The following is a 25,220-nucleotide window of genomic DNA, read 5'->3' as shown; positions in this document are numbered from 1 at the left end:
GACAAATTTTTAAAAAAATCTTTAAAAAAATAAAAGGAAGACTCTGATTCTAGCCCAGCCTATTTGACTCTGTGGAGGAAACTGCATGAGGAAAGCGAGCATGTGCAGTACTAGCCAAGAAGGCCTCAGAGACATTTTTTATATACCCTGCAATGTACACATTAAAATATGGAAATTTAAAAATTACAACGAAGGGTTTGAAACATGTTGGATTACATGTTTTAATTTAACAAGAGGAAAATATTTCATCTTCTGGAATGGCCGGAATTAACAGGCTAATTGTTCGATCAGTCTACTTAATGTAGTTACCCAGAGTTTTATGACAATGACCTTGAACTACGAGCCTGTTTCCAGTTTCAGAAACTGGAAAGATCTGACTATATGGGTATTTGGGAAGAAAGATCACATTTACTTCCAAGTTAGAATGCTCTGATTTTTCTGTTAGTTGCCAGTTGCCAACAAATGTAGTTCAGTGCAACTCGTTGGGTGATAATGGTAGGTAACATTTACTGAACCACTGTTCCAGACACTGTTGAAGTTGTTACATCATTTAATCATAATAACACTGTGAAGTAGGTGCCATCATTCAGTTTAATACATGATGCTTTGGAGAAATCCAGAATCTTCTCCAAGATCTCCCAGCTGGTAAGTGGCAAAGCAAGAACTTGAACCAGGCTCCTCCTCTTCGTCCTCCCCCTCCCCCTCCTCCTTCTCTTTTTTTTTTTTTTTTAAGATTTATTCATTCATTTGAGAGTGCATGCCAGTGTGGGGAGATCCCCACACTTCAAGCAGATCCCCCCATCAAGTGCAGAGCCTGTGGGGCTCGATCCCACCACCCATGTGATCACAACTGGAGCCAAAACCAAGAATCAGATGCTTAACCTGCTAAGCCACCCAGGCACCCCTGAACCAGGCTTTCTTCTGATCCCAAAAGCTGAACTCACTGCATTACCTCTTACTTTTATGGTTCTTATATTTACCTGCTTCAAAATATTTCTGATAGTGTTATTAATATAATCAAATCAAACCTCAGTTTTCACAAAAGGAGTGAATTACTCATCAAGGACCTAGCAGCTGGCACCTCTTTGGTTCTACATATTGGTGGGGGGGGGGGAAGCAAGGCAATCATAAGTCATCTTCCATCTTCATTTTGAAAAATAAGTGATGTGTTTAGATTAAACTGATAATAGCAACCATACATGTCTAAGCTATAGAGATCAGTAACAATATGTTGTTATGAATCCTATGTTAATGGATTGTATCTGCTTTCTACCGTATGTTGCAATCCCAAACCACTTTTTTTTAATGTAGGAGAAAATGGGTTTAGCATTGTTGGTTTATCCTCTAGGTCTATCATGCTTTAGAGACATTCTCTGGGAAAAACCTCTCAGGAAATTTTTTTGTTTTGTTACAAGCTGTTCTGCATTTATGCTGCTGATTGTCTTTGTTAGCATGGAGGAGGTCATTGATCTGGCTACTGTGTTTTATCTGTTTTTCTTGCCTTGAAAAGGGAAAGGCTTGGATGTTTTTAAAGACAAGGTTGCATCGTAATAGGCCACTAGCCTGAGAATCAGAACTGGACCCCTCTCCTTTCATATTGGCTACCATAGCTCTCCCAAAGGCTGGTGACTGTGTGAATAGTAGCAAAGCATGTGTCAGCTTTAAAGGCATTAGCTGATTCACAATGAAAAACCACAACACTGAAAAGGACACTAGCAGCAAGACAGCTGTGTACATCAAAGGATATAGTCTGACAGCTCATAGGCTTAATCTGACCCACAAGTACATTTTTTGTTGTTAGTTTTACATAGTGTTTGTCCTCACAATTTTCTTATTTGCCAATATTTTTAAAATCTGAAGATCTTAAAATGAGCATAAAGGAGTGCATGCCACCCTGAGAGTGCCCTTTTATTGACTAACGTATCTCTGAAGCATGTGGCTAAAATGGAAGGTCTCAAGGAAGAGAAAATAACGTGCTTCACTCTTTAGTATAAAAGCTCAAGAACAAAATGACAAAACCCCTGGTCTCTTGGAGCTTATATGCTACATGAGAAGGGAAATAGGCAATAAATTCCTATTTATCATGACAGGAGAAAAATTAAAACAGAGTAAGGGTATAGGTTGTGTCCAGGAAAGGAAGGGAAGGAGGGCAGGTTTTGCCTTTTATTTTTTTCAAAAATAAAGCAACTGGTCATAAAACACTTATCCCAACAATGTGGATATTTTCTAACAGCTAAAACAATAGATGGGTTTACAGTAGTCAAAACAAATAACAGCCATATAAAATTTCAAACTTCCATATAATAAAATCCAACAAAAGCTAACGGTAAAACCTGAAGTTAGAGAAACATAAATAATATGTAGGAAAGAGGTTAATAGCTTTTTTTAAATAAAAAGCCTGGCCTTGTCTGAAATGTATAATTGGCAAAGGTTATAAATATATGATTCATACAAAAGGGGATGGGGAAAACAAACATCAGAAAATGGCCTCACTAAGGAAATACAAATCAGAGTGTTTAAAACAGGAAGAAGTGATTACGTACAAAACTGGCTCGGCAAGGCTGTGAACATTGGGGCAACACTAGCAGCAACATTTTCTGAAAGCTGCTTCACACATCGCCAGGCATCAGAACAGTTACATCAGCTGACCTGTTAATCCCACCCACTGCATATATTTATCTCAGGAAGTCAAAGCCAATTTTTTAAATGCTATACATAGAAGATTTTTTGTTACAGCAATATTTATTATATATATATACAATTAATAATATTAAAATTAAATACCTGACAGTTTGAGATTAGCTAGGTCAATTATGGTAAATAATAGGTCACAATATAAGGCCATTAAAATTAATAAAGTGACTGTAAACGCACACATTTTTAGAAAATAGTGGGTTTTTTTAAAGCATAATTGTATGTTTACATAACTCTGGAAAATACATATGCATATGTTTCATATGCAGTTAAGGAGAGAATATGGAAGAACTGAAAGCATTTTGTAGGGACACCTGGCTGACTCAGTTGGTTAAAACCTGTGACTCTTCATCTTAGGGTTGTGAGTTTGAGTCCCACGATGGATGTAGACACTTAAAAATAGAACTTTTTTTAAAAAAGAAAGTATTTGTATAGTCTAAGGATTATGGTTAATCATCTCTAAGTTTTAGAAATATTTTTCTGAGTTGCCTTAATAATAAATTAAGATTTCCAAAAGGCCACACAATGAAACTAATGTAGCAAACTGAGCACCAGGTCCACGGCTAAACAATGGTTGCCAAAGCCTAGAAGGAGCAGGGGGTTGTGGAATGCAAGGAACAGAGAGGGAGCATTTCCTCAGCACTATAGGCAGGAAATGTTGATGAGCCATTAAGCAGATTCCAGAGTAAAGAAGACAGAGGTGTCCCCCGGCCACCAGGGCCTGGGAAGTGATGGGACATTCCCACAGACACTGATAGCTTTCCATCTAGATTATTTTACTCATCCAAATATGTGAGCACTGTTAACTTTGCTTATGCGTTGTCCTGTTGGATTTTGTAAATCATCTCTTTTGTTTCTTTTGTTAAATGTGATCTTCCAGTCTGCCCTTCATTGATGAGAAAATTCCAGATCCTCTGAGTGAACACCTTCTTTCTCCCTTTTCTTGATTATTGTTAATTTTTTTTAGAAATCCCAAATGATAACACTTTTCAACTTTACGCTACTCCCTAGCCCAGCAGACTCTCTCCCCTAGGAGCTGTCCTTGGTACCTTCCAGCCCATGCTTCATGCAGGTCTCCATCTTCTGTTCCTCCCCCTCAGAGGGTCATGTGTATAGACACAATGAATCTGCCAGATTTGTGGAGCTGCTGCTCTTCTGGTCAAAATAGTTGGTGGACAAAAAAAAAAAAAAAAAAGTGTATAAATCAGATCTTCTAAATCTGAAACATCATTTGCTTCCTACATGTCCTGCTTCTAAGTATCTAGGAGTCATCCATATTTCAGAAGATCCATAGCCTTTCTTTTCTTTACCTCTTGCTAAAACTATTATTCCTCCCCTTCTCTTATTCTTACTAAAGGAAAAGAAAATTTGTTTGAACACCAGGATTGGGCTTTACAGACTCAGACAGGAGATAATGCAAAGTTTAATGCATCAGATCACTAAAGTATAAAATGATTTCCTATGGTTCTTGTAGTTATTTTGCTCTGGGGGAAACCTACTTTAATAGGTACTGGAAATCTTGAGATTAATTATAACTAAGTTTCTTGTCAGATGTATACTTTGATAAGCATTTATTGAGTACCTACTATACACCAAGCTTTTGGAGGCATGCAAAGAAAGGCAGAGCCTCACTGTGTCAAAGAAATCTTCCTAGAACAAACTCACACATTCATTTCAGTGTTCTGCATGAGAAATAAAGTATATCTCAAGATTGGTTCTTTTTATACCTTGGAGCTAGGGGAGCTTAGTCCTTAAGCAGTCGATCAGGTCAGGTTCTTTGGTTGTAAGCAACAGATTAATTTAAACAAGAAAAGGGGGAATTATTGAAAGAATAGTGGGGAGCTCGGTATTTTGAAGTGAGGAGAATGACTGATGATGCCTCAGGAACCAGAGGACTTCAGGAATGGTAGTGGCAGGAAATAGGAAAAATAGTGTCTTTGAGGCACTGGCATTGGAAATGACTCAGCCTCAACCACTTTCAGTGACAATGTCTCTGCCCAAATGCAAACTGACTTACCTTGGGTCCCATGCTTGGCTCCAGGGGACTAAAGAACTGGGAGTCTGTGACTGGTAGACACACCAAAACTATATGAAGTGGGAGAGGGCAGTCCTCCAATAAAAGGGTCCTAAGCAAATAAATCAGTACAATACACACCCAACACAAGCCAGCTGAAATTACTGCAGTCAGTCTCTAAGTTTTTATTTTATTAATTGTAAATATATTTCCCCCCAGTTAGGTCCCCAGAGTGATGAACACTGGCATTATGAAGTCAGGATGGCAAGTTTTCTGAGCTCTCTCAGTTCTCTCTTCTATTAATGCAATATCAATATGCATCTTTGTCTTTCTCCCTCACGGAATTATTCTAGAACTCTCCTGAGATATACAGAAGTGTTTGGGGGGGGGGGCCTGTATACATTTACATTATACAAAAAAAGATACTAGCTTTCATCCATTCATTCAAAAATATTAATTGAACACGTAGTAAATGCTAGACACTATTGTAGGCAATCAGGGTCCACTCTGAACAAAATGGCAAAACCCCTGGTCTCTTGGAGCTTATATGCTACATGAGAAGGGAAATAGGCAATAAACTCATATTTATTATGACAGGAGAAAAATAAAACAGAGTGAGGGTATAGGTTGTGTCCAGGAAAGGAAGGGGAGCAGGGCAGGTTTTGCCTTTTTAACCATACGGTTAGGCTAGACTTTACTGATAAATGACATTTGAGTAGAGACTTGCAGAAAATGAGGGGAAGAGAGCAATATTGATGACTGGCAGAAGAGTTACAGGCAGAGAGAACAGATGAAGATCCTCGACTGCTCCATAGACTTAAAGAAGTGAGAGAAAGCCCAAGTAGCTGAACAGAATGAACAAGTGAGAGAAGGATATGAAGTTAGGACGTGTGGGACTAAGTCATGGAATTTCTTGTAGGACATTGTAAGAACTCTGGCATTTACTCTAGATGAGATGGAAAACCATCACTGGGCATTGCATGACATGATATGTTGAGGGAGCCAAGCCGGATGCCGTGCAGAAGACAAACTGAGGGGGTCAGGGAACCAAAGAGAAGGCTATTTCAATAGTCTAGGTGAGCAATGATGGTGGCATAGACCAGAGTGGTTGGTGGAGGTGGTGGGAAGTCATCAGATTCTGTGTATACGTTGAAGGTGGGGTCTGCCATATTTGCAGACACACTGTATATGGAATGCTAAAGAAAGAGAGCAGTCAAAGATAATACTAAGGTTTCTGACCCTAGCAATAGCAAGGATGGAGATCCTCTGATGAGAAAGACTATATGAGGGGCTATTGTCAGGGAAAATTTGTTTACTTCAGTGCGTTAAGTCTGGGATGTCTGTTAGACAACCAAGAAGAGAGACTGAATAAGGAGTTGGGGAAGTCATTGGCAGATAGGTGGGATTCAAAGCCATGAGTCTGGATAAGAAAGTGAATGTAGCTAAAGAATCAAAGTCATACCAAAATTTATTAACAGAAAGATGAGGAGAAACCAGTAAGGCAGTAAAGACTGAAGTAGAACAAAGAGAGAGGTATCCCAGAAACAGTGAAGAAAATATATCAAAGAGGATGAAATAATAGTGTCCAACCTGATACATGAATAAGGTGAAAACTGATTCTTGGATTTAGCAATGTGTGGAGGTCATTGATGGCTTTGACAGGAGTCGTGTAGGTTATAGGTTGGGACAAAAAGCCTGATTGGAATGAGTCCAAAAGAGAATGGGGACAGAGGAATTGAAAACAAGTATAGCCAACTCCTTCGAGGACGAGAGAAAGTGTATAGGTGGTATGTATTGAGAGATGTGCACTGGGGGCTAGGGAGGCTTAGCTCTTCGGACTCAGTACCATCTAAGGCATGATACATGAAATAGTCCAACAGCATTTCTTGCTCGAGGTTTCAGAATTAATCAGTTATCTCAGCAGCTGTCAGATGTTTCAAATGTCCACATCTGAGCAAGATGCCAAGGACAGTTTAGGCAGCAACGAAATTGGTGGTCTTGGCCTCTGTGTGTCACTGGGAGCACTCGTGGATCTGGGCAGAGACCACTCAGAACATCAAGGCATCTCTCTTTATCTGAATTTAGTCCACTCCTGGAAATACATTGGCTAGTGAATTTCCAGAAGGTAGAAGTCCTTCGCATTGTTTTAAATGGTGGTGAGGAAACACCAGAGCATTCCCACCTCATCTAAAAATCCCAGTGAGTTTCTTTAAGTATCACTACAACACTCTTAGACACATGGGCACCTGGGTGACTCAGTCAGTTCAGCGTCTACATTCAGCTCAGGTCATGATCCTGGGGTCCAGGTGGCAAGGAGTACCCATAAATGGTATTCACTTGAAAGGCAGTGCAGGCTTTAGCATCAGACTGTCCTGGATCCACAGCCTGACTCCCCCATTTATTAGCTTGTAAGATCTTGTGGAAGGTGGTTAATCTCTATGAGACTCAGTTTCCTTGAATGGGAGATGGAGATAATAATACTTAAAGGGTTATTATAAGATCATAATATGCATAAGGATGCCTGGCACACATATTAGATACCTAATTTAAAAGAAGCAGTCACTATATCTATTAGTCTATTAGTATGTGGTATAAACAACAGAAATTCAAAGAAAAAAATGAGGGGGTGCCTGGGTGGCTCAGTTGGTTAAGTGTCTCACCCTTGGTTTCAGCTCAGGTCATGATCTCAAGTTCGTGAGATTGAGCCCCACATCAAGCTCAGCATGGAGTTTGCTCAAGATTTTCTCTCCCCCTCTCCCTCTGCCTCTCTCCCTTCTCAGGCTCTCTCTCTCTCTCAAATAAAATCTTTAAAGAAAAATGTATAAAATAAACCGAGTACAGCCTATTTGTTATTGAGGTAAGAAGAGGAAAATGAGACTAGTTCTTGTCATGCACAAAAAAAGGAGGGGGAAGCCATGTGTTTAAAAGGCAAGATGTTTCACTGTAAGTTACATTTTTCTCCCTCATCTTGGCAGACCTTATAAGAAAGCATTGCCAGTCTGTTAAATGTTTTGCTGATTGTTTGATGACGTTAAAATCAAAAATGAATTCCCCCATTTTATTCATCCATAGCAGTAATAACTCATAAAATCCTTATATAATAGCTATATCCTATACACATAGAGGGCCAGCCCAGTGGCTATTTTCAGCCATATTTGTAATCTGCTTTCTGGAGGTCAGCATTACACAGTTGGTCACCATTTGTCCCAGGAGAAGCCCTAGTGCTTTCATGGCTCTCAGGGCCCGATACATCTCTTGCCTTTCCTAGACCAGCATTCCTTATTCCCTAGGGCTGGGCTTCTGCCTCATCATCAGGTGGTCTGCCTTGTGCTCAGTCACCTAGACCAAGCCATGCTCTATGTCCCTGCTCACCTCCAGTCATTAGTTGTCCAGGCAGTATCTGTCATGGATACTGAGCCCCTGCTAGAGGTACCGTCATGGGGGGAAGAGAGATTTCGTGGCCCAGACTCCACCAGAGTCCGCAATCCCCAAGTTCAGTCTCTGAACGCTACCCCCAGATGGACTTCCTGGAATACCCAGAAGGTTGACTCATGCCTGAACCATGTCTGGCTAGCTTCAGGATCCAGGTCTTCAGGATACAGGTGGGGAGAATGAAAGAAAGGAAGACCCCTTCAGAGAATGGGGGACACTGACATCAGTCAAGGGAGGGTGAATAAGAGTGTAGGCTCTGGAGCCAGACTGCCTGGGTTTGAACGCCAGCTTTTACCTTTGCTAGTTTTGTGACCTTGGACAAATTGCTAAGCTACTTTGTTCCTAAGTTTCCTCACCTATAAAATGGAAGTGATGACAGTACCTACCTCATGGGTTGTTATGAATAGTAAGCAAGTCCCTACAGTGACAAAGTGCTCAGAGCTGTGCCTTCCACATATTAAGTGCTAAGTAATTATTGATGATGACGATGATCAGCAAAAGCCTCAAGAAGAGGGATGACAGGCTCCTTAGCCCTGGCGTCTGAGGGCTTTCAGCTTGACCCTGCTTCTCCCTCACGGCCCGTGCCTCCTGCCCAGACCTACATCTCAGCCACCATGGTCTGCTTCACAGCACCCTACATCACTCTGCCAGATGTCACTTCTTTCCCTCTGCTTCCACAGCCTTCAGAGTGCTTACTTTCCTACCCGAGCCTCCACATTCTACTTCTGTTATGAGCCAACTTCTCCATAAAACTGAGAAGACACGGATCTGTGCCTGTATCATGGCCTGTGAATGTTTGCTTCCTCCCCAGACTCAAGTTGATTAAAGGCAGAGACATAATCCTCCTATCTTCATCCCATGGTACCTCAGAGACTGCCTAAAGTAGGCACTCAGTGTGTGCAAAGTCTTTCTTTCTGCAAGATTGACTCTTGTCATTGATGTCTGTGACTGAATAATACCCGTTTCATAGAGAACTCATGAGGATTCTCTTAGATCTCATATGTAAATCACATAGCAAAGTACCTGCCACATATAATTGTTGTAACTATAGTTGTTGTAACTGCTGCTGGCTTTTTTTGGAGGGAAGGTTGTGGGGAGGGGCAGAGGGAGAGAGAGAATCCCAAGCATACCCCACGCTCAGCCTATAACCTGATGTGGGACTCGATCTCATGACCATGAGATCATGACCTGAGCCAAAATCAAGAGTCTTACACTTAACTGACTGAGCCACCCAGGTGCCCCAGCTGCTGTTTTGTTGGATAACAGAAAGACCCCAGGTTTCCCAGCTAAACAAACATGGACTTACAGACCTGCTTGGTCACTTAAAAGCTGCAAGGACTGTAAATTGTGGTTTTAATACCTATCTCAGTGCAAAAAGGTAAGCAATCAGTAAATATTAGATTCCCCCCCCCTTTTTTTTTCCTCCTCTGTGGCTGTCTAATTTTGTGAACTGCTTGAATTTATTTCACTTCCCTGGTCCCAGGTTCCTCATCTGTAAAATGAGAACATTGAAGTAGATGATCTCCATGTTCCTGCCAGATCTAAATGTCAAAATTACTGAATTCATCATCTCTTCCCCTTAAACCTACTCATTCTGCATCCCTAAGAAAGGTTCTTTCCTTGATAACTGTTCAGTGCTTTAATATGTTAAATTGTTTCAACCCTTGGTCTCTCTCCTCTTTCTCAGTCTCTAGAGCCTATAGGGTGGCCCAGACCCTGAGACCCTTCAGACAATAGGACTGTATGTGCCCTGCTCCCCAGGAAGCGTGCTGCGCCCTCGGTCCTGGCTGGGCCCCTCTCACAATGTGGTCTAGTGAAGCGTGCCAAGCGCCCAGGGAGGGGTAGTCTCCAGCTCTCGCGGGGGTCAGGAAAGGATGTGCATCTAAAAACAAGTGTGGGGCCAGATGGAGCCTCACATTTATGGCCTTTCCTTTCCTGTTCTGCCACAGACTTTGCAAATGGGCATCAAACACTTCTCTGGACTCTTCGTGCTTCTATGCGTGGGCTTTGGTCTGTCCATGCTGACCGCCATCGGGGAGCACGTCGTGTACAGACTGCTGCTCCCGCGCATCAAGAACAGGTCGCGGCTGCACTACTGGCTCCACACCAGCCAGGTGAGTGCCGGCCACCTCGGGATGAACCCTCAGCCTTGCCGCCGATGCCGCAGGCCAGAGCCCCACGGCACACAGGTGACCAGTTCCCAAGAGAACCAGGCAGCCTAGACAGCTCTGTGCAGAAAGTGGAGTTCCTTCTAGCCCATCAATCCACTTTCCCCGTGAAGTAGCCTGTGCTGTCATACCCCCACCTGTCTCATCACCTGTACTGCACCTCCCACGGAGGCGATGGGATTTTTTTTTAACCTGGTTTCACTTAACACTTGACTCAAGGGGATGGTGTGAGAGATTTATTTCCAACACTCTCTTCCAGCCAAAATGGAAACTCATTCAATGAGTGTGAAGTCCCTATTTCTCCCTTTAGATGAACCTAGTGGCCCCTGTTCTGTCCCCATTTTCAAAGGCCCCAAGGGAGGAGGTCAGCCGGTGCCCAGGCCCAGCTGCACACAGGATGGACGTTCAGTCCCCAGACTTGGGTGTGCTCAGGCCCCGGGACCCCGGGAGAGCATCCAGCCAGCACCCTATTCAGGCGCGCTCCCTGTCAGCGGTGAGCAGGGAGAGCCGGAGGAGGAGAAGAACAGAAGGGACTCTGGCAGCAGGAGCAGCTGCCCCCAGGGAAGTGGAGGCCGCAGGTGCCAGCCTCATCTCCCCACCAGCAGCTCCCTCCTGTCTCCCGGGGCCGTGCTTCTGGCCCCTAAGGCCACCCCTGCTGCCTCGGCTACAGGTGACCTCCATCAGGTGCTAACGTAACTAGCAGAATTCTCTGGTTCTTCTCTTGTTTTGGCTGCTGAGACATTCAGACCTAAGTTTTTGACTCTCCTTTAGCAATCCTACAAGGCCCTTTGCCACACAGTAGTTGTGACCATTCTTCTTTATATCACATGCCTTTTTACGTCCCAGAGCATTTCTAAAGCTTCCTTCAAATTTCTGTTTTTCCCTCTAGATGGAATAATAGCTTAGAATTAAAATTTGGTTCTCCTGAGATTTAGGACTAGAGGTTGATGTTTTCAGGCATCCCTAGAAATGTGTTTAAAGAGGCCCAGATTTGTAACAGTGAGATACACTATTAAACTCAGGTGGTATTTGTCCACAGACTGTGTGTCTCTAATGATCTCTACCTGTGAATCTGTTTTTTCTGCCAGAGGTTACATAGAGCACTAAACACATCGTTTGTAGAGGAAAAGCAGCAGCGTTTCAAGACTAAACGTGTGGAAAAGAGGTAAGAAGGTGGCCAGCACCAGGTGTCTTTATGTTTGTAAAAATAAAAGTGGAGAGATATAACTGGGACTCCCTACTCAAAGGGGAAGTTATGTATAAATAATTCAGATCAAATCAGGACCAAGTTATTGATAATACAGTCAGCAAAAATACATGTGGTTTCAAAGAGAAATAGAACAGAGAAGGAAAAAAATGTATCTGTAAATATATGGACAGGGAAATGCAGTACAGGCCCAGGCCGTGGTCTTGAGAGTCACGCATCCAGATCCTAACCTGTCACAGACCCTTGTCATATGTGTGCCATAGCAAGTTATTTCTTTAACCTCTCTGTGCCTCCATGTCCTCATTTGTGAAATTGAGATAAAAACAGTATCCATGTCCTAGAGATGCTGCAAGGATTAAACGAGATAATACATGCAAAGCCCCGGAAACAAAGCCATTTTAGCTCTTGTTACTGTGCAGAGTAGACGCAAGCCTGAATTCACAAGGACTATAGGCAGTTCGTTTCATGCTGTATTGCCTTTCTGGCATGGGTCTGCTCCCCACTCCTTTCCAGCACTCCTAGGAATATTTGAAATATGCAGTAGATGTGTTCTGCTTAATCCATTTCCTGGCACTCTTACTGCAAACTCTCCAGAAAAGCATCTCATTGATAGGGAGTAACAAGCATTAAATGCCTAGCGGACACCTTCCCCACATGCAGCCTGTGGGTCGCTGTTGTGGCTAAAGAGGCCGGCAGAGTTCAGTCTGGCCTCTGTTGCCTCCTGCCTGGGGCAGCCCTCCTCCTTCTGTCTCATGCCCAGAAGCCTCCGTTCAGGGTTACCCCCGCCCCTGAGCAATTCTGCCATCGGTGGCAGATCTTCAGCTCAAAGCTTGGCTTCCTGGGTAATTTTGAAATCTGCCACACACACTCCTCACTCATAGTAGAGGAAAAAGGAGTAAAAAGCATCATTCTTCTTCATTGTTTATACCTCCTCTGGAACTGCTGTCCCCTTGTCTCCAGTTTGCATGTCAGAATCATTTCCGTTCTCGCTCAAAGCCTCTCTTTCCAATCAGTGAGCACCCCCGCCCTCACGGTCTGTGGTATTCCTGGATTGTGTTGCAGCCCTGTCAGCGACAAGCGGGAGACTAATCAGGTCACAGCTGTTCTATGTCATGTTACGTATATTTTTTTCTGTAATTATTTTTTAACACAAATTTTCAGCCAGAGGAACACAAGAAGACATAGCAGTGAAGACATCATCTCCTGACAAACCATTTGTTTACCAGCCGTAATAGAAACAGGAAGCCCAGTGATCCCATTTCCAACCGTGATGTGATTGCCAGTCACATCTCTCTCACCTCAGCTGAGAACCAAATGTGTCTATCACTCGATGTACCCACTTTTCTTGGCAGATTCCCTTCTGGAGTGCCTTATTTTGAGGAGTTAAGGCAGAACATGCCCTCCTGGCTTATGTTGGGCCCACACTTCCTGTGCCACGTCCCTTCTGCCCAGCACCCAGCTGTAACCTTTCAAATGCAGTGAGTATTTGAGGCCCCACAGCTGTCATGTCTCTTCTGAAGACTCCAATGGAGTATTGAACTCCAAGGTTACAGAATTGGTCTGTGGAAGCTCATTTTGCTCATTTTTAGTGCCAAACGCAGTTCATCCACTGGTCACCTTACACACTAAGGCTGAGGAAGGTTCAATAGAAAACAGAACACTGAAGAGGGCTCCAGTTAGACACCAAATCTGACATCACTGTCATCTTCTATTCACAGGTGGCCCAGAGCCACATGTTGATTACCAGGGCACTTGTTATGCTAGCAACTTGAGTCTGTCATGGAATCCAGCTTCTGCTTATTCTTCTATATCCTATTCCCAGATATTTGTACAAAGCTGTGGAGAAAACCAGACTTAACTAGCTCTACTTACCTAATTTCTGTGGTTGCCTGGATACCAGGAAAATGTGCAGATGCCCTACTCCCAGGTTCTCCCTGTGAATCATCCTGTGCTACTAGAGTTAGGTCTCCTGGTTGAAAACTCTTTTCCTCTTTTTTTGGAAAAGTATCTATGCAAATGCCTATGTCTGCTACAATTCGGCATTCCTCCAGCGTGTTCCATATTTATAGAATGAATAAAACAATAGATAAGTGAGTGAATGCAGATAAGTGTGGCCCTGAGGACCAGCGATGGTGGATGTGTGTGCACCTGCTGGAGAATAAAAATTTCTTTGAGCTAAAAAAAAAAAAAAAGAGAGAGAGAGAGATGAAAAATTATTAACATGTAGATTTGAGGAAAAGCTTAAAGTTCTGGGCCATGATACAAAAATAGATGTTGCTCTTTTTCTATTTAAAGCAGAGGAAGAAAGTAGATATTACAAGACACTAAGCATAGTCTTTGGTTTATTCAACCTGGGATTTCATGTAAGGTTTGGTCTATACTTTACCCCACTGGGTTTCCAATACACCCCCATTTTCCCTTGCCCCAAGATATAAAAAAATTGTAAATCATGTAACACACACAAGACTATCAAAATTTTTCAAACTCAGTTGGAAGAGATTTGAGGAAAAAATTAAAAAGAACAGTACAGCTTGAAATAAAATTATAACTGCACCCTGACCCACGTTTGAAGCCAGCGGAGCTGTAAGTGGGTTCACTATAGACTCTTACTGAGCCCAGGACACATGAAAGCTGTGCTCTGGTGCGCCATCCTCCCCCAGCTCCCCACCCCCGGCCACTCATCATATGCCACTTAAACTGTGACAAGTGTAAAGGAGCTGCAGGGGAGTTAGGAACGTGTGTTTTAATGGCTTGGGGCATGTATCTCAGTTTTTCCCATGTGAGAAAATTATCTCAATAACTTAATTTTCTAAATTTTAAGAACTGTTTTCTAAACAACAGCAAGTGCAGTTTACTGGCCTGGGCCGGACTCGGCTAGTCTTAGCTAGATTTGCTCATATATCTGCAGCCAACTTGTGGGGAGTGGGAAAGCAGCTAAGGGCTGGCTGGTCTATGGCTTAAGCTGGGTCCACTGGGAAGACTGGGAACTCTCTCTACCCTGTTACCATCAGCACTCGTTCATATTGCAGCAGCAGAAGCAGGGTTCTGAGAGGGACCCTCAGGACGTGCACAAGGCTTCTCTAAAGTTGGCGTGGAACGCCCACCTGCCATTTCTGCTGGTTGGGCCAAAAGAATTCAGGAAACCAGACTAAATTCCAGGGGGAGGGAAAGCCAGACTTTCTCCCCTTGAATCCTCCTTGATAAAGGTGAGCTGCAAAGTCATATTACCAAGGGATATGGGTGGAAAGGAGGAACAAAGGATTATGGCCATTTCTGCAGTCACCCACACGACAAAATGCAACAGAATCATCCTGTCAAGTCCTTGTGTTTCTGTTCCAGCCATATAACTGAACCAAGATTTTATTAGCCCTCCCTTTGCCCCTTCCCTTCTCCTGGAAAGAAAGAGTCCAGAAATAAAGTCTGGAGTCAGTTACATGGATGGGAACAGAAACACAAGGACTTAATATATGGAATGTTTCTACGTAGGTTTGCCCTGTGGTGGATTGAAGAAGTGGTAATAACCCTGCTCCTCTTCCAATAAGGCTAGAAGAAACCTGCAGCTATGCTGCTTAGGGCTCTTTTCTGTTCTTGTAGCAAGAAACTCATCTCACTGTATCTGACTGTCCAAGCTTCCTTCAGGCACCCGAACGATCCCCCTTCTCTTGTGCCTGTCCAGCGGTAACTCCGGCCGTCTGCCAGCCATCTCTCGGAGGTGGGGGCAGGTGCTTTGATGCAAGCCTGGGAGAGGATGTGAATATGTTTGTATTGACCTTCATTATTCCAGCAAGAATTTGAGGCTTTCCTGGGGTTTCTTTTAAAGCTCCAGACCTGAGCTGTCTTTCTCAACCCACATAAAATCATCCCTAGAATGGAAAACTTTTTGCTGAACCCTGCAGCTTGTGTTTTTATTCTCCTCAAACTCAAGTAGTGAACTTCAGGGTAGTCCTGTGGGACCGAGGATGAGCCATTTTATAGCATCAGCCGGCTTCTGCGTAGAGCCCAACAGGTCAATAAATAGGTTCTCACTTTTACTGAAGCACCATTTTGTAGCCAGAGAGTGTTTCAACGCAGCGCTGTGCTCTGAGCCTCACTGGCAGGAAGGGAGTGGAAAGACATCCAGGGTTCTTCAGAAAAGAACCCTCCAGAGGATACATCCATTCCAATTTCAGGGCAGCAGAAGACTTGGTAAGACCTTGAACTTCAGTTGAAAAGAATTTTAATGGCTCTTTCTGTCTCTGTGCCACTCCAGCAGGCAGTCTGTCCTCTGAATGCATATCCCGCTCTGTATTCACAGTTTGAAACGGCCCACAGCTGGGGAGCAGCACTTAGAGAGCCGCAGAATGGAAGGTAAATCTAGTGTCTTTGTTTCCTAGGTCCAGTGTGGGACCCCGTCAGCTCACGGTGTGGAATACTTCCAGTCTGAGTCAGGATAACCGACGAAAATACATCTTTAGTGATGAGGGAGGACAGAACCAGCTGAGCATCCGAACCGACCAGGACATCCCGCTCCCTCCAAGGAGAAGAGAGCTCCCTGCCTCGCTGACCACCAATGGGAAGGCGGACTCCCTAAATGGAGCTCGGAACTCAGTGATGCAGGAACTCTCGGAGCTCGAGAAGCAGATTCAGGTGATCCGGCAGGAGCTGCAGCTGGCTGTGAGCAGGAAGACGGAGCTGGAAGAGTATCAAAGGACGAACCGGACTTGTGAGTCCTAGCTGACCGCGCTGCTCCCCTTCCCGGTTCCCGGCATTCCTCTGAGCCCTTGAGATACTCTGTACTGCTCTTTTGTAATTGCTGACAAAAGTGTAGGGAAGCGGAGGTCTAGGTCTCTCGTAGAGGTCAAGTCTGCCGGTCCTAGACTAAAAATCAGCCATAGCTCTTCCCAAGCGGACTCCCTAGCTCTGCAGGGTGGGGGTCTTTCAGAGCAGGAATGTAAGTTAGTCAGGAGTGAACTCCATGGCAAGGATCTATGAACGGCCCCGCAAAGCTGGCTCCTCCCGGGGTGCCGTGCTAGTAGTTCTGGGTCTCGGCCCTTTCTCTGCACTCTCACCAACGAGAGAGAAAAATGATACTCAAACCTGGTTTTAATTTTAGGATAGAACAGGATTATCCAGGGTTGTGGCTTTTGAAACAACTCCCACAACTAGATTTGTTCCTACGTTCTGAACCAGGAGCCAGAGAAGAGCCAGAGGTGTGGGTACCTAAACAACCAAGCCAACTCATTAGCATACAGGAGACCAGGGATTGACTGGATCATGCACGAGGGTCCCGTGTCTCCGACACCACCCTGACCAACATTTAGTGGGAAGGGCTTACATGCCACTGTGAAAGGGGACAGGGATGTGGTGAGCGAGAACAGAGGACAGGCAGGAGAGGCATTAAAAATGTCCACCATCTTGAAGAACAAAAGCTCTGGGCCAGAAAAACAATTTGGCTAAGGAAGGAATAGGACTATACCTCTAATCTAACTAAGCTTCTCACCTACAGAGTGTGCCTTTTGTAAAGGAAAGCAAAGCAGAGCAAGGACGCGGCCTTAGATGACACTGGACCACCCCTGCTCATTGCCCGTCCAGGGCTCCTGAGCTGGCACTGTGGGTTAAGTGAAAGGCTCTACAGACCACATGCTAGCCCCTTTTCAGATCAGCAGTTACCTCTTAGCTTTGGGAATCCCTGAAGCAGACCTCCCCTGCAAACACCACAAGCTTTAACATTTGGGATAGTGCCCTGTGCAGTCCATCTCTGTACAGGTAACTACCACACCAGCCTCCTCTCCCCACACCTACTCCTTCCCAAGGGGCTGTGACCAGGTGTGGTCCCCTCCCATTCTCTCCCAGGCATCTCTGTCCTGGGCGCAGTGGTGTGGACATGCATGCAGGAGGGAAAAGCCACAGGGAACTATGGAACAGCAGTTCCCAGTGCTAGTGTAGATGGGAAGCATCTAGAAACCCATTAGAATGCTGACTGTCAGGGCCTTTTTCCCCAGAAGATGGCATGAGGTGGGGCATCTGGCTCAGAAGCCTGTTAACCAGCTACCCCAGATGACTGACATGTGTGATCTGAAAATTACTCAAGAAACACTGCTCTAGAAGAATGGCTGCCCTGGGCCTGGGGAGAAGTTAAGAGCTTTTTGATAGGTTTTGACATTTTAGCACACACCTGCTGATTCACCTTCCGTACAGCCACTCCCACCCCTGAAAACCACTGAGGACAAGACTTCCTCAATTATCACTTATTCTGCTCTGGCCTCATCCGTTGTGATGCCCACCATGAATCCACGGCACTGCCCCAACCACTGTGTTCTGTGACGGCTGCACATGGTTGGAAAGGCTCCGCAGTCACAAAATTTCCCCTGCATTTCCACCAGGAGCTACCCAGTCCCCCAGGGAAAGACAACACCTTCAGCTGAATTAGCTCACACTTTGGTTAGTTGTCCGAGAACCCTGGGGTGGATGGAGGCCCAGAGAAACTGATGGGGGAGGTGAGAAGCTTCTAGTTAGACTTCCTCAACTTTGCAGATGGAACAGTGAGGGAACAGGGGGAGCCCTGGAAACAGAAAGGACAATCCTGCTTTGAAATGGCCTGTCCTCCCGTGTTCTCCCCCAGGCCCCGACCTAGATCTGCAGCTGCCTTTGGAAGACGATGCCTCGCAGCCACGCCCCCTCTGCAGCCGCTGAGTGCTCTGCCGGCCTGCTCTGCGCGGCCTGAGGTACTGAGGTATGGGCGAAGCCCTCGACCGGACAGCCAGGCTCCTAATGTACACGGACACTTTTCTAACGCAGCTCCTCCTGACTGTACTTGAGAAGCTGGCTATTTAAAGGAACCCAGAGGTGAATTCTTTTGTAAAGAATCCTTTTGTAATGCAATTAACTACCCCTTAATGTATCTGTTTTGTAAGTTTGGATTTTTGTATATTGGGTTTACCTTAAGCTTCTCTCCTGAGGCGCGCTGAGCAGGGGTGACCCGCCAGGCAGCCCTGCCTGCCCCCTCAGCAGCCGGCCAGTGCACGGCTGCCCCAGGATCTTCTGAGGAGCTCCTCCGCCAAAATCGTGGCCAGGGTGTGGCCCGCAGCAGCAGGAGCTGAAGCAGGCTTGCTGCCGGCAGCATCGCTTGAAATGCCTCCATTTTCTGGATGAAGAGAAACCGCCGAGTTGCTTGTGGTGGAACGAAGCAGTCTCAGGTGGCGGTGGTTGTCGTTACTGGTAGTAACTGAACAGTGTTTTGCAGTGTGTGAAACAGTGTGTTGTGTTTTATAAAGAGAGTTCATGAAATGGTGGGTCCTTCGAAAACTCTTTCTGTTCTGCTCCACTTGTCCTTTCCGCTCCCCTCGGGCTCAAAAACCACAGAGGTCCAAGTCTTCAGGTGGAGGGTGGTGGTTTAGTGAGGAACAAAGAGGGAAGGGCTGCTCCCTCGCCGCCTCTTCTGGGCTCCTCTCTCAGGAGATCAGGAAGGTCCATCTTTTCCAAGCTCTGGTGCTGGGCAGCCAGACAACCCGATTGTGTCGCACACCCCACCCCGTTTTCCAGGGGGACGTTCCTGGCAGAGGAAGCACATAATAAAATATGGCGGGGTAAGCAGGAACAGGCAGGCTACATGCATCTCGTACATAATAGTAAGGGCCCCAGAGTACAGACGCCTCAAGGTAGAGGACCAGCAAGGGGATCCCTCAATTAAAGACGAGTTGAAAAAACGGGACAGACAAGTGAGGCGGCCACAGGGACACAATCAGTTGAGGTCTTTAACGTGCCTGGAGGTGACTCCATTACTCATGGATCTTGCTGTTGCACAAACCCCATGCAGGAGCTGCTGCTTCCGTACCCACCAGAGAAGTGGTCAGTGAAGCAACTGCCTAGTAAAACCCAGAGACAGGGCAGTGGGCTTCTCGGTGTTGGCCCTGGGCCTAGTAGGGCCTGGGAGCTAATAAGCACTTCCTTGGTGTGGTAAAAGAATGAAGGGAAAAGAAACTGCTTTAGAGCCTCTCTTCTTCCCACTCATTTTTGATAAGTAAAACCAGAAAATCCAACCAGTCATGGAAAGAGCTTGTGTTTTTGTCATCAAAACCACCCCACTAGCTATACCGTTGAGTTATTCCTTTCTTCACCCACCTATGCCATCCACTTAATGCAAGAGTCCCTCACTCTTTTTAGTTTAGTTCCCAATCGTTTTATGAAAACAATGTACTTAGAAGTATTTTCTTAAGGTTTGTAGAGTGTTTGCTTTGTGTCTTCATTTTAACGTGTGTGCAATCGCTCCAATCCAGGAAGAGCGGAAATGCTGTCTTGTGAGCATGAAGTGAACAGGCTGTTTTGCTCCAGCCACTTTTCTCGTACAACCATGTAGATGGACTAGATGTTCTCAGGTCTTTTCCATCTTCAGTTTCTATGACTGTGGAATAAATGTTCAGATAGAAACTTCATTTTCTGATGTATTTCTGGCATTGTCTTGGGGGATTCAAATGTGGACATGGTACCAGCCCCTTCCTCACAGGAGACCCAGTAGGACTTACACTTGTTTCCTTAGTAGAGTCGATGTGGCACAAAACATGCTGAGAAAACTCAGAGCCCAGGCATCACAAAGTACAATCAAAATTGCCTTGTCTGAAAGACATTCTAGGAAAAGCCACAATACTGAGAGATCTCTAAAAAATTTTGCCCTGGCCACCCTCATTTAGTAATTCAACCACCATCTGCTACACAGCCTGTGTTTACATGCCAAGTGCTGAAGACACAACAGTGAGTAAGATGGGCATGGTCTCTGAGCTCAGGGACCTTCTCACAATCTGTCCTGTTCACAGCCTGTCAACAGACAATACTATAGTAGCTAACCCTTATTTCAACTTCATTAAAACTCCTCCAAACAGGTTCTCTAGACCTACTCTGCAGTAGATGAACTAGACCTCCAGTTTACAGATGGAAAAACTAAGGCTCAGGGAATTATGGACGTTGTCCAAGGTCACACAGCTGGTAAGAGAAGTAGCAGAGACAGATTCACACACAGGCAGTTAAATTCCAGGAGACCGATTTTACACAGGATTCTGATTGCTGCCTTACAACCCCTCTCCTTCTTCCAATGCCCCCTTCAGTCTTTCCGCTCTAGCACCTCCAGCCCATGCCTCAGCTTGGCCCCCAGCTCCGCAGAAAAGGAAGCCGATACACAAACCATACCTGCATTGCCACGTCCACTGAATTCAACACCGTGGCCCCCAAGTCTCACAGAAACAGCTGTTGTAGGTGTCTCTTTTGGCTTTCCGGCCCAACCGAGAACGGGTACAGATACAGCTGGGAATCCTAGAGTGCTCCTTCGGTCTCAGGCTCACTGCGGTTTCTGACGCACCTGCAGTTATAACAGCAGGCCGCCTTGCCAGCATGAACCTGCTAGCAGGATGCATTCTTCACACACATTCTTTTGGATTAGACCCAAGTCAGATCTCATACAAATATAAACCCACTGTAACCTCATTCAACCACCAACTTACCCAAGGTGGTTTTGCATCATTCAGTCACTCCTTGTTTGGATGCTCATTTTGCGCCTGGCATTGGGCTAGCTGCTGGTAAGAGAAAGAAAAAGTTTCTGACCCCATGGAGCTCAGTCTAGCAGGGAGACACAAACTGGCGAAACTGTGGCGTATATTCTGATAAATGCACATCAGGTATTGTGGAGGCAAAAAAGACACTTACCGTGTGTGTGTGTGTGTGTGTGTGTGTGCGCGCGCGCGCGTGCGCACGCGCACGTACATGCAGCAGAGAAATTGAGAGAAGGGTAACAGGCGCCCCAGGTAAAAGAATGTGCCAAGTTCCAGAGTTGGGAAACTACAAGAACTGTAGGAACATCAAATAACATGATAGAAACATAAGCACAGGTGGGTAAGAAGCTGTAAGGACGGCAGAGAGAAAAGCAGAGGCAGGATCCCGGTGCTAAATTGGACGTGTATCCCAAAGACCACAGGAATCTTTAAAGGATTTTAGGCTAAAGAGGGTTATAGTAAAAGATCAAGGTCCTCACTGCTGGATGGAACTGGCTATCATTCACATGCATTCAATTTGTTTGTAGGATACTGAGCAAATGAAGTTAACTTTTGATGCCTGGGCATGACTTGGCCATGACATCATTTTAACCAGGACAGGTAGACTTAGAAATAAATAAACACACACAATCTAGAGTCTTAATATGTTGATCCCGGGCGCCTGGGTGGCTCAGTGGGTTAAGCCGCTGCCTTCGGCTCAGGTCATGATCTCAGGGTCCTGGGATCGAGTCCCGCATCGGGCTCTCTGCTCAGCAGGAGCCTGCTTCCCTCTCTCTCTCTCTCTGCCTGCCTCTCCGTCTACTTGTGATCTCTCTCTGTCAAATAAATAAATAAAATCTTTAAAAATATATATATATGTTGATCTCATTTTTTCCTAGAAATAAGGAGAAAATGTAGAAGAAAACTTGCTCTCTCAACTTATATGCAATAATACAAGTTAATATTTTGAGCATTTACTAGTTGCCAGGCACCCTGCTAAATGTTTTCTATTTACTCATTTCATCCTCGGTACAATTCTATAACATAGTTATTATTTTATAGATTAAGAAACTGAAACAGAGAGCTGAAGTAACCTTCTAGTAAGAGGTAGGGCCAGACTCATCCTAAGTCTGACTTCACAAGAAACAGGTTTAGCACGGTGCCTGCCATCACAACAAATACCAAATGTATGAACGGGCTGGGCTGCGTGAGCAAGGAGAAATCTAAGATCCCCTTGGTTCAGTTCTACTCTGGAACAAAGTGCTATAGGAACTCTCAGAATGATTGAGATGATCTCAGAAGAAAATGCAGTCCTAATCTAGGGCCTGGCAGAGAGCCTACTTAAATTAGAAACCTTCAGAAAGACTTAAAATTTGACTCAAGGTATTTTCATTTACTAACTTCCTGATGACGTGCGTTCTATTGGTACATGTCTCCACTTACGGTAAAAGAAAAACAGAGGTCTGATTGCAACATTATGATTCTGCTGCTAAACTGAGTGACCCTGGGACTTGTTTCCTCATTTCTAAAATAAGGGGAATAATGGGGAATACAAGCTGGTACAGCCACTCTGGAAAACAGGATGGAGGTTCCTCAAGAAGTTAAAAATAGAGCTACCCTACGACCCAGCATTTGCATTACTAGGTATTTACCCCAAAGAGAGAGATGTAGTGAAAAAAAGGGACACTTGCACCCCAATGTTCATAGCAGCAATGTCCGCAATAGCCAAACTGTGGAAGGAGCCGAGATGCCCTTCAACAGATGAATAAAGAAGATGTGGTTCATCTATACAGTGGAATATTACTCAGCCATCAGAAGGGCTGAATACTCACATTTACATCGCTGTGGAATGAACTAGAGGGGATTATGCTAAGTGAAATAAGTCAGTCAGAGACAGACAATTATCACATGGTTTCACTCATATGTGGAATATAAGAAATAGCACAGAGGAACATAGGGGAAGGGAGAGAAAATTGAATGGGAAGAAACCAGAGAGGGAGACAAACCATGATGGACCCTTGACTCTAGGAAATAAACAGGGTTGGTGAAGGGGAGGTGGGTGGGGGAATGGGGTAAGTGGGTGACGGGCATTAAGGAGGGCACGTGTTGTGATGAGCACTGGGTGTTACATGCAACTAATGAGTCACCGAACACTACATCAAACACTAATGATGTACTATATGTTGGCTAATTGAATTAAAATAAAATCTTAAAAATAAATTAGTACACGGTTTGAGGTCCCTTTTAGCTCCCACATCCTAGCTTTCAAATCATTCCACTCTGTAGATTTTAGTAACCTGAAATCCTCAGAGCACAGTGTTACTCTATTAATGCAAATATACTATTCTTCCAATTTTGTCTACGATTTTCCTCAAAAAAAAAGATTAAACCATATAAAAGAAGACATAACTATCACAGATTGCCTCAAACAGAGCTATCAGTTTCAGAATTTATAATTTCTTTTGTTATCACCAAGAAAGGAAATTTAAAATAAGGTTATATATTTCAGGATAATCCAAATTGAAAGAGTTACTTCAACACATGAGGAAAAATTGTTTCCACTTAGGGGGTGAAAAAAAAAAAAAAGAGGTTTGAATATACACTGGTCCAGTAAAACAGACTCCTGGGGGTGCCTGGGTGGCTCAGTGGGTTAAAGCCTCTGCCTTCAGCTCAGGTCATGATCCCAGGGTCCTGGGATGGAGCCCCGCATCGGGCTCTCTGCTCAGCAGGGAGCCTGCTTCCTCCTCTTTCTCTGCTGCCTCTCTGCCTACTTGTGAACTCTGTCAAATAAATAAAAATCTTAAAAAACAAAAACAGACTTCTGAGAAACTGTTAGCAGAAGCAAGGAGCTGACTTAACCATGTGGACCTTCCCTGAGTGCTGTGGGCCACGCCTGCTGCTGGATACTGTGGACTACATTAAGACACTGCTCTTTCTATATTCCTAATTTTAGTACCTATGAAATATGCTACAAATAAGACCTTAATATTTAACATTAGGAAGAGACCAAACTTGGGGAGAAATCCCCAGAAAGTAAACCTCAATTTTTCTGTCTGGTGGGATAATTATGGATCTAGGAAATGTTTAGGTTATTTCCATACCAGAGATTTCCTATTATGTAAACCCAGTCTAACATGTACACAACCCACCAGTTTCTACTTACTTTTAATGGAGCGGTCTTATCACGTTGAATCAGGTAGACTTTTGCAGTTAAAAACTAGTCGAAACTTCTCTGCATACTCATTGGTCCTTGGGTTTATCTATCAATTGATACTCCTCAGCAAAAACCTTAAAGACCAAAATTTAAAGGCATTCCACACCAACAAATGATCATGGAAATGATCAGAGCAGAATACACCTTCCTTCAAGAGGCGAGCATCACCATCCCAGTAGGTCTAAAAGGAGACAAGTGATCATTTCCCTATTCTCCAGAATCTTCTCATGAATCCCCATAATATCAAACTCCAGAGTGCAGACCAATATACCATGGGGCCCACTTGTGATATCAAATCACATTAATCATTCAAGACGCATGCACATAGTACTATACACACAGAATCCCTGCCCTCAAAGAACAAAGATGCTTTGTGGATCTGGACAGAGATTTAAAAAATTTTCCAATGGAAATTCACATAAGAATGCAACAGCTAGCAGAAATAGCTGAGCACCTTTGAAAAAGATCTCTACAGAGTTAAGAATTTAAAAGCCAACCATGTAGTTAAGACATATGCCTTAGAGCATATCAACACTGATTTTGGTCCAAATTGCCAAGACAATTTCCAAGGCAACAACAAAATAAAAAAGAGAGCATTCCCACAAGACCTGAAAAAAGAAAGGGAAGACTCTAGTACTTTTCCAATAACCCTTGAAGTTGACATTCTATATAAGCATTAAAGAAATTTTCTAAAGAAGTTCCTTATGGATCTAGAGCAATGATTCTGTTTTTTTTTTTAAGATTTTTTTTTAAAAGATTTTATTTATTTATTTGACAGAGAGAGAGAGAGCACAAGCAGGCAGAGAAGCAGGCTCCCCACGGAGCAAGGAGCCCAATGCGGGGCTCGATCCCAGGACCCTGAGATCATGACCCGAGCCGAAGGCAGCGGCTTAATCCACTGAGCCACCCAGGCGCCCTAAGGATTTATTTTAGGAGTGCCTAGAGGGCTCAGTTGGTTAAGCGTCTGCCTTCAGCTCAGGTCACAATCCCAGTA

At 44.4% G+C, this 25,220-nt stretch overlaps 1 protein-coding gene and 1 long non-coding RNA gene across 6 annotated transcripts in view; one reads left to right on the top strand and one right to left on the bottom strand.

Annotated features, from left to right (window-relative positions):
* Positions 1-19,926, top strand: part of GRIN3A (glutamate ionotropic receptor NMDA type subunit 3A) — a 154,993-nt gene extending 135,067 nt beyond the window's left edge. The window contains exons 7-10 of one of the 4 annotated variants that reach the window (XM_047700176.1): positions 10,090-10,254; positions 11,397-11,473; positions 15,889-16,217; positions 18,117-19,926. In XM_047700176.1, coding sequence (XP_047556132.1) covers positions 10,090-10,254; positions 11,397-11,473; positions 15,889-16,217; positions 18,117-18,187 — 642 coding nt within the window. In that variant the 3' untranslated portion in view covers positions 18,188-19,926. Of the gene's footprint in view, positions 1-10,089; positions 10,330-11,396; positions 11,474-15,888 lie in introns of all 4 variants that reach the window. The other 3 variants (XM_047700174.1, XM_047700177.1, XM_047700175.1) reach the window with 3 other exon arrangements.
* Positions 19,927-20,057: 131 nt separating this feature from the next.
* On the bottom strand, positions 20,058-24,971 carry LOC125083502 (uncharacterized). Of its 2 annotated transcripts, none has more exons than XR_007122289.1 (3): positions 24,176-24,971; positions 20,986-21,057; positions 20,058-20,884 (listed from the first exon to the last, which is right to left on the bottom strand). It is a non-coding gene; the product is annotated as an uncharacterized LOC125083502 (long non-coding RNA). The 2 variants fall into 2 exon arrangements; XR_007122290.1 differs by having other exon boundaries at positions 20,058-20,881.
* Between the last annotated feature and the right edge of the window lie 249 nt (positions 24,972-25,220).

This window comes from Lutra lutra, chromosome 13, assembly GCF_902655055.1.
Source record: "Lutra lutra chromosome 13, mLutLut1.2, whole genome shotgun sequence".
Lineage (NCBI taxonomy): Eukaryota > Metazoa > Chordata > Mammalia > Carnivora > Mustelidae > Lutra > Lutra lutra.
Note: the sequence above shows the minus strand (reverse complement) of the source record. Positions and strands in the feature narration are given on the sequence as shown.